Source organism: Nanorana parkeri, unplaced genomic scaffold (genome assembly GCF_000935625.1).
Source record: "Nanorana parkeri isolate BGI_ZX_2015 unplaced genomic scaffold, ASM93562v1 scaffold1983, whole genome shotgun sequence".
NCBI classification, from domain to species: domain Eukaryota; kingdom Metazoa; phylum Chordata; class Amphibia; order Anura; family Dicroglossidae; genus Nanorana; species Nanorana parkeri.
This window is the reverse complement of record NW_017308251.1, coordinates 184,965-194,435: the sequence shown is the minus strand read 5'-3', so window position 1 is coordinate 194,435 and position 9,471 is coordinate 184,965. Positions and strand designations below refer to the sequence as shown.

At 45.6% G+C, this 9,471-nt stretch overlaps 1 protein-coding gene across 3 annotated transcripts in view; it reads right to left on the bottom strand.

The window, feature by feature from the left end:
- POU2F1 (POU class 2 homeobox 1) overlaps positions 1 to 9,471 on the bottom strand; it is a 61,703-nt gene that overhangs the window by 5,729 nt on the left and 46,503 nt on the right. For 2 of the 3 annotated variants that reach the window (XM_018572264.1, XM_018572266.1), the window contains exons 9-12: positions 8,733 to 8,874; positions 7,003 to 7,169; positions 4,491 to 4,670; positions 749 to 860 (exon numbers count right to left, since the gene is read on the bottom strand). In XM_018572264.1, coding sequence (XP_018427766.1) covers positions 749 to 860; positions 4,491 to 4,670; positions 7,003 to 7,169; positions 8,733 to 8,874 — 601 coding nt within the window. The remainder of the gene's footprint in view (positions 1 to 748; positions 861 to 4,490; positions 4,671 to 7,002; positions 7,170 to 8,732; positions 8,875 to 9,471) is intronic. The other variant, XM_018572265.1, reaches the window with a different exon arrangement.

Sequence of the window (9,471 nt, the reverse complement as noted above, 5' to 3'; positions counted from 1 at the left end):
CCCCTCCACACATTGCATGTATCTGTTTTTCTCTTTAAGAGGACAAAACTATTTTTTATCAACCATCATTTAGGGGTCACCATCTACTTCCTGGACTAAGATGCAGGCTCAGAGATGACACAATTATGTAAATCCTGGTGCAGCCTAGGTAATAGTCCAGTCAATTATTAATTGACTGGATTGGAAACGTTTATCTATAAAAAAAGGTGCACCTTGTATTTATTCATTAGGATGTGTAAATGACTGAAAGGTCTGCTTTAGGACATCTGTGTAATGGAAGTGGTTAAGTACAATTTCCAGATCCGAAGTATGCAGTAGAAATAGGAACCAAGTTGGCGTCTCCTCTTCAGACAACACTCAAGACGAAAGATATAAACATCTATAAACATCTTCGCAGGAAGTTATGCATAAATGGATCTAACCAATGATAAGCTAGAATATATAAACTAAAATACTTTTCTGCAATGCTACGCTTAAATATACACGTTCATATGTTAAATAAAAACCCTGAAAAGGGGAACAATAAAGCAGAAGTGATTTTTACACTGATTGGAGTTGGTGTGATTTTCATTTTCTCTCTGTGAGAGTATACTCTATTGAATCAGGCCATGCGGCAGATATAAGTACGGAACTTTTGATCCGACAAAATGTAGTAAAGAATTAAAAATTCCAACACATTTTATTCATAATCAGATGAGAGTTACAATAATACATGGCTGATTAGCAGTAGAGGATGGGCAAATCTTACCTGGGACAGAGTAGCTGGTGACCGCTGCTGCCGCACTGGTTAGAGGGAGGACTGGGTTTACAGTCAAGGTGTTTGCTGCAGTACTTGTCACAAGGCTTGGTGTAGAGGCCACCTAGAAAGCAAAAAGATCCAATGTTAGGGGGTGTGACACCAATAGTGCCGACAACACATGTTCCTCTACTACAAGGACATGTCCTAAAGATGCAACATACAAAGGCCAGAAGGGACCAATCACTAGTTGTTTATGGCACCAGGGAAGGAAATGAAATGCAATAATGGCGTTGACACCCACCAGCCCCGTCTACTAGGTATGAAGATTCCCCTCATCTCTTATAAGAAACCCGGAGTGGATGGGGCTGGCTCATGTTGAAAGGCAGAGGAACAAGCACTGTCAATCCTTTCAACACTGACTAGGAAAAGCCATGCCAGAAATATGTTGGAACACCTGACCTGTGTACTCACTCTTGGACAGAGAGTTACCTAGTAGGGAAGCATGGATGACCATAGTAGACCCGGCCCATGTGCCTCCAATCAAGTCAGCAATGGCAGCACTCGTACTTCTGTTGACAAATCCCCTTCTAAAAGTCTTGTCATTTCTTTCATTCCTATATTGGTCTGCCTCATCATAAACATTAGTTCTTCCATAATATCCATCTTAATCACCAGGGACCCTCCGATCCTGGAAATAATTCAATTTACTAAGCTGTATGCAGGCTGGGTAAATGGCTCTATATGTCGGCTATATCCTTTCCACAGACAAATATTTTTTGGCTTTGCAGCTGGTCAGGGGTGCACGTAGGAATGGTCTACTCCTCTGTAAATGTGTGAGGAACAGGGGTGGTATTGGGGTGGGGTGGGGGTATGCTTGAGCACTAGCAAAATTTTGCCTTGCACCCCTACAAGCAGTGGTGGATCCCAGACATCCAGGAAGGGCCATGGCTGCTTGACCACAGCAGCGTCCACACATTATCCTATGCAGTGCACCTGCAAAGTCACAGGCTGTGTTGCCAGTGGCTCTGTGGGATCACTCATGTAGCGATATCATTTTCGGCCACCAGATACAGAGCGGCGCAGAGCCGAGGAAACCATTCTCAGGCTCATCTTTGCCTCTCATGTGTCACATGGCAAAGCAGAGGGGAAGCCTGGGAGGAATGGCTGATCATGGCCGTACCTGCAGCAGGCAAAAGGCCAATTGGGCACAAAGCAAAGGGCAGTTGGGCACAAAGCAAAGGGCAGTTGGGCACCATGAAGAGACAAAGGAACACCTCATCCCTTGCCACCTCTAGAGGAAGCCGTCTCAGCCAAACCTCTTTCCCGACCTCATAAAGGAAATGATACCGGATGCCCAGTGCCAAACACTCTTTACAGATTTTATCAGTAGGGATGAGCTGAGTAAGTTCAACTAAACAGATTACCTGGCAAAATGACGGATTTTGCCAAAGTTTGATCAAAGCTGAAACTCAATTTCGCTCACTGAGCTGCTTAGGCTTGGGGAAAAAAAAATATTTTTATTTATTTAGAGGGTTGTGGGTTTTTTTGCATGTTAAGGGTAGTTTAGTAGTGACATCACCAGGTCTCTGTGCTATTCTACTGAATGCGGCCAGATCATGGCTGGCGGGAGGGGCTGGCAGGGTGCTGTTCATAGCTTCCTGAAAGCATCACAGCACCCTGTCTCAGTGCTCCTCTCAAGAGCCCCCAGCCTTGATAGAAGAAGTGAGAGGAGTTATACAAATACAAAGTTGCCTTGATGGATGTCAGTCTGGAGGAGTGGGCGGTCCTAGGCTGGCTGTATTTGCATGCAGACCCGTCTAGGTAACACCCACATGTGATGCTGAGCCTCCATGTTTGAAATAACCGAAATTCCGTGGATGAAAGGGGTGGGCCAGGGACAGTCAGGCTGGGGGAGGAAAGGGCTAGATAGGAAATGAGGCAGGTTCTATCTGACTAGCTCCTGTTTCTAATGCACATTTTGAGGAGCTCACAGTATGCAGTGAAATCAGTGTATGCAATCTCAGTACAGGAGAGGAGCCGGTACAACTGTGCAAGGCTGAAGAGAACGCCGGTTCTATTGTCTTTAGTGCATTTTACCAAAACAGCTAAAATTTTGCCAAAATCTCCCAATTTTTATTGCAATTTCAGGGAAATAGAAACTCCGTTTTGCTCATCCTTATCCATCATTCCATACTGCAGAAACAGAATGTGAGGCCACTAGGAGGGGGCAGATGAGAGGGGCACATCTGCGATAAACCAGCCGATCTTTTATAGTCATAGATAGAGGAGGGGCGGAGGGGACAGCATTCGGCCCTGTGTACACGAAGTGACACATTCATCACCTGCAGTTATTCACTGACAGCGACCACCTGCTCCGCGCAGCTCAATTACCCCAACTGAACCGCCAACACAACTGCACGGGCTGAGCTATTTATAATACACTGACATGTGACCACCGGATAAATCACCTGTAACCATGTACTGCTCTCTTGCAGAGATCAGAACCTTTTATTTCACAATGGGGCCGGAGCTACGTACAGAAAGCGGCGGCAGAAGAACAATAGATATAGAACAATAGATATAAACATTTCAATGAAAACAAAGGAAGGGAAAAAAAAAGTTTCAGAAAGCCTAAAATACAAAGCGAATTCTGCTGGAAACGGCACAAATTCATCATAAAACAGACACAGCCTACTTGCCCAGAGCTCCTTTTTTTTAGCATTGCTTGGTTACACCACCGCATGGCACGCTGCAAAATTCTCTGCTCTCTGGTAACCTTGGGGTCTATTTATGTTTTCACCCAACTTTCACCCAGGATTAACACATTCTTCCAATAAATCCAATTACTATAATGTGTGAATCCTGTGTGATCCCTTTATCTTGATTCATCTTTGTCATTTCTAGACACCCCTTTAGACTGTTGAATCTCAAAAGCAGCAGGCACCTGAGGGACCATTCATACTGGTTTCTTGTGGAAAAACGTGCGTTTTAATGCATGTTACTGAACCACATAGAGATACTGTTTTTTTTTGCTATTGAGTACAAGTACTGATATTTATATTTCGGTACTCGCCCATACCGAGTATCGATACCAGTACTTGTGCAAGCATGGAGCGTGCTTCCCGGGCAATCAGGAAGCCAGGCGTCATGTCATTACCCACTGCCCGGGTTCTTGATCGCCCGGGAAGCTGGCTCAATGCTGTGTGGCCGGCTCGATGCTGATTTGCTGGAAAGCCGGGAGGTGAGTTATTTCCCACCGCCCGGCTTCCTGATTGGCCGGAAAGCCGGCTCCATGCTGTTTGGCTGGATCGATGCTGACTGGCCAGAAAGCCGGCTTCACAGCCAAAACGCATGGAGCCAATCAGGAGAGTTGTTGAGATGTGCTGGTCGAAATTATTGCCTTAATGCAATGTAGGGAAGGGTTAACACCGCTTTCTTTTTATTGTGTGATCTATGTCCCTTTGGGGAGATTGCGATATACTTCCTGTCCTATAGACACAATAGCACGTGCCAGCACGTGACAATAGCAATAGCCAGCTTCATGCTATTGATCATGGAATTGGAATCTGATGTCCAATATGCTCATAGGTGTGTGATGTTCAGGTGTCCAAACATTTCTGGTCATATAGAGTATTCATGGTGGGAAATTCACAGGCCTGGGCATGTGGCCCAATCTCCTGTATGATTTTAATGGCCTAAATTTATGTTTAAAGGACTCCATAAAGGAGCCCCCATCCCCCACACATCTTACCAAAGGAGTCGAACTTGAGAACATTGCTTTAATGGGAGAAGAACCGGATAGTCCACTGCTGGGAGGGTTGATCCTTTTCTCCTTCTGGCGTCGGTTGCAGAACCAAACACGGATCACCTCCTTCTCCATGTGCAGCTGGTCGGCAATCATGGTAATCTCCTCCGAGGTAGGCTTTGGGTTCTGGGACAGAAAGATGACAGTTGGAAGAGATTCTGGACTTTAGCTATGTGACATTGAGATATTTTTTAGCATTTCATAGTTTCATGTGGATATAGAAAAACAATAAGAGCCAGGAAACCAAAACTGTGATTTTCTAGAACCATAAGGGGAAATCTTATCGATACAAAGAGAATCTGACACCATTGCCTTAAGGTCACCATTACTCCCGCCATGCTGCTTTGAGGACTTACCTTAAAAGATGCCTCTTGATCCGATCTTCTTCTTCCTTCCACTTGTATTCAGGAGTCCCTCCAGCGCTGGTGCTGGTCTCTGATCCAGCGCAGATTCCAGATTCCTCGGGTCCCACGTTGTCTGTCCGACGTGCACGCTCACGGCTGCGTGCATTTACCTCCACTGTCCTCTTCTCCACACCGATGATCTCTACTGCGCATGTGCCCGCCCCATCATCCTGCACGGCCGCTTGAGAAGCTCCAGATTAGGGCTATAACAACTAATTGGTTAAATCGATAATAATCGTTTATGAGAATAGTTGGCAACTATTCTCATTATCGATTAGTTGGTGGGGGGTGTAGAGGGAGAGAGAGGGAGGGAGAGAGAGAGAGGGAGGTAGAGGGAAAGAGAGAGCAGAAGAGAGATATTTTTTTAATGCAACTAATCAATTAATTGAAAAAATAATCGGGCAACTAATCGATTATGAAAATAATCGTTAGCTGCAGCCCTACTCCAGATCTTCAGACGGGAGCAAGCGAACGAGAGTTTAATTATACTTTAAGTCAATTTAAATGTCACTAATCTCTAATGTCTTTTGAACACAGTGAAAGAACTGTCTTTGGGCCCCAGATATCAAAGAGCATAATATCCAAGAAAGCGAAACATGTCATGTCGCTATGCTGAAGCCAATCCGGCCCCAAACCTAACAGCTCATCAGAAGTGCGCCTAGTTGCAAGTGAACTCGCAAAACATGCGTTCCACAGATTTCACTCTGAAGGTGCCTAAGCAGAGGAGAATGGTACAGTTGGAATCTCTTATTTTTGGCTGTAGCAGAATCTAATTCATTAAAGTGACATTAAACCCTCAGATTTTTTAACATAAACCAATACTGTAATGTGCGCCTTACTGTAATCCATGGTAGTTTCCCTTCTCTTTCCTGCTCTTCCTTTTAAATCTGTATCTCTTCTCATGTTGGGCAGAACTTCTGTTTTGCCGCAGACTGCCTTGTCTCTGGAATGGATACATGGTGTCTGTGTATAGGTTTGCAACCTGAGCCAGCACTACAGGAAGAGGCACTCAGCTGCAAAGGGAAGTTCTCCCCCAGCATGAGAAGACATGAGGATTTAAAAGGAAGAGCAGCAAAGAGAAGGGAAACTACCATGGATTACAGTAAGGCGCACATTACAGTATTGTTTTATGTTAAGAAATCTGAGGGTTTAATGTCACTTTAAGCTTTTGTTTATGGTTGCAATATAAAATGGAAATATACACCCCTCCCCTCTCTTCTGACTGGTCACACTTTAATAATTTGCACCCAAGTCAAGTGCTTTTAGTAAAAGCTGAACTAAAGGCCGAAGGCAAACCGCTAAATACACAGCCTAAAACACATATGGGAGCTGGTTAACCTGCCAAATGTTTTGTATTTCTGTCCATCCAGTTCTGAGATTTACATAGACTTGCCACACAATATATACCAGTCTGGCAGGGAAGGAGACCTGATTGTTCTTGGCTGCAGTTCAGAAACACTTACAGGTCTCTCCCCCAGCCTGTGACTATACGGTGAAAGGAGAAGAAGCAGAAAAATGAGCATATCTCTCATAAACTCTGCTCTCTCATCCTCTCAGCATGTCCCTTGTCAGGACAGGAGCAAAAAGCACAATTGACTGCATCCTTGTGCTGCTTCTCCCTCACCCTTTCAGAGCTCTTTCATACAGGGGATTGCAAGCAGTTACCAGCTTAAAATCAGATTTCTAAGTGCATCAAGACAAAAGATGTGCAAAGATTTAGTTTATTTTCCTGTCTCCCGCCAGCATGCTGTAGAGGACTCTTGCTCTCTGGGTGGAAACAGTCGTCTCTCTACAGAGATCTGCCAGACCCCCTGCTGAGTCAAAGCTAGAGCCCTGCAATCAGCAGGGAGCATGACTTGTGCTAAATGCAGAGCTATAAAGTAACAAAGGGGTGGAACCAAGAGAAGGTAGCTAGCTATGTGATTTTTGCTATACACACACACACACACACACACACACACACACACACACACACACAACTATCATAACTATCATAACGGAACCTGTTTTTGGAGAGAAGTCAAAAAGAAAAAAAAAAAAAGGAAGACACTGACCTCCAGGAAACTCTTCTCTAAGGCCACGCGTATGTTGGTCTCAATGCTGGTGCGTTTTTTCCTCCTGCGGTTCAGCCCCTCGATCCCGTGACCCGGGGAGTTCATAACGTTCGGACTTGAGAGAGCAGAATCTGATGTGATGTTTTCTGGCCGAAAGAAAGGGAGATCTACGTAACTTGCAGGGGTCAGTCATACAAAGATTGGAAGTCAACATATTAAGACAGTACTAAGCTAAATGCTTTTGCAATCTTATTAAATGAAACATTTGTTTAATGACCAAAATTCTAAAGTTTAATAAAGTCTCACTATGAGGTGCTCACCACGCTACTCTACCGTTATGCAACTTGACTTTTGTTCCCCATGGTCCCTGTGTGTTTTGTAAAGTAGTCACCGCTCCAAGCTCACTCCCATGATAGACTAGAACTTCCATACAAATGAGTGAACTCAACATGAGATTGTAGTCCATCATGGGGGTGAGCTTGGAGCGGTGACTACTTTACAACACAAACCGGGACCATGGGGAACACAAGTAGCCCCCCTCCAGAAGGAAGGACAGTGTCAGCACCAATTCAGAGATGATTGGAGGATCTACAGGCCAGTGATACACAAATAAGATACATTGTTGTTACTAGTTCAGGTACTTGAATGTATTTGTAAGATTTAACTCCTGAGTTTAGTGTCACTTTAAAGTGCATTTACAGCCAAAGTAGTGAAGGGTTAAAATCCCAGACGGTATGTTTGTTGCTGTCTGCCTCAGACATACCAGAAAATAAATTAAAATCCCTACCAAGTAAATGGAAATCCCTTATTAAGATAGGTGTCATATGAACAAGTGTCCCCATTGTAAGTTTTCTCCTCTATTCCTGCTCTGGTGACCAACGCAACATTTTGGATGGTCCATCACCATGACAGGTACAGCTGGTGAATCTCCAAAGTGGAGGCATGACATATCTGCTTCAAGCAGACCTCCGCCCCATGGCTATCGGCTGGTAGTTGGGGTCTATGTGCTGTGCACTGTGCCGATGCCCAGTATTTGGGCGAGTTTTCGTACTCGCCCAAATGATCCGATACCTAGCCCGATACTTCCGGTATCAGGAGGCTGGGCAGCGAGTCCTTACACACTGCCACGCTCCCTGATTGGCCGGGAAGCTGGCCAATTAGGAAGCCGGCGCCATGTAATGACGCAGCACCCGGCTTTCTGATTGGCCGGGAAGCCGGCTTCATGCTCCTTCATCATGAATGGAGCCGGCTTCCCGGCCAATCACGAAGCTGGGCACTGCGTCATCACACGGCGCCCGGCTTCCTGGTTGGCCAGAAAGCCGGCTCCATGCTTTTTTGTCACCTAGTGATGAGAAGCATTGGGACATCTTCCCTACTAAGCGGGAAGCCGGGTGGCGAGTCTTTACACCCCTCGCCCGGCTTCCCGGCTAATCAGGAAGCCAGGTGGCGAGTCATTACACGCCGCCTGGCTTCCTTAATGGGACTTCCTGTATTCGGTATCGGCGGGTATAAAAAAAAAAATATCGCTACTGGTACTCGATACCGAAATACTGGTATCGGTGCATCCCTAATGTTTAGTATGATACAGAAAAGAGAAATACAGACAGGAAGAATTTGCAGCTGATTACTATATAACGCAATTCATCAATAAAGCATTCAGTGCACACTACCCTACTGACATTATAGTACACAGCGCCATGCCGCACGTCCTCTCACACGATGTTGCTTACCTGCATCATTCAGCCACTTTTCCAGGAGAGGCTTTAACTTGCACATATTTTTAAAGCTGAGGTTCAAGGCTTCAAAGCGGGAAATAGTAGTTTGGCTGAAGTCATTTCCATAGAGTTTGCCCATAGCAAGCCCCACATCACCCTAAAGGAAATAAAGAAAGAATCAGTTCAACTGAACACAAGTCACCTAGCAGCAAAATGTTCACACGTCACATTCATTCAATGAAGTATTTTGTCTTTTTAAAAGTTTTTATTCACAAGCTTACAAATGTAAATCAACTTAAAGGAGAACTATGGGGTTAAGGCTTTTCCCCATAGTTCTCCTTAGGGTAACGGGAGGACACAAACTAGCGTCCTCCCGTCACCCTAGGCTCAGTATAGCGCGAGCTGTAGCTCGCGGTATACTGAAACGACGCAGCTGAGACGGATCCCGACAATTGTGCCGGGATCCGCCCAGCTGCGTGACTGACAGCTGGCTCTACCTATTTGGAGGCAGAGGCAGCTGTACCCGTCCCCTCCCCCGCCCGATCCGCCAGTCAGCGCTGGAGGATCGGAGCGGGGAATCCAGCCCCTCCCCTGTCACGGCAGAGAGCCGCAACAGGATCGAGAGGTGAGCGAACGCCGATATGTGTTCGCTCACCTCCCGATCTACTGAGCCGACCTGTGACAGTCTCATTGTCACAGGTCGGCTAGAACTATGAGGTGAGTGAAAAGCCCTCACCTCATAGTTCTCCTTTAA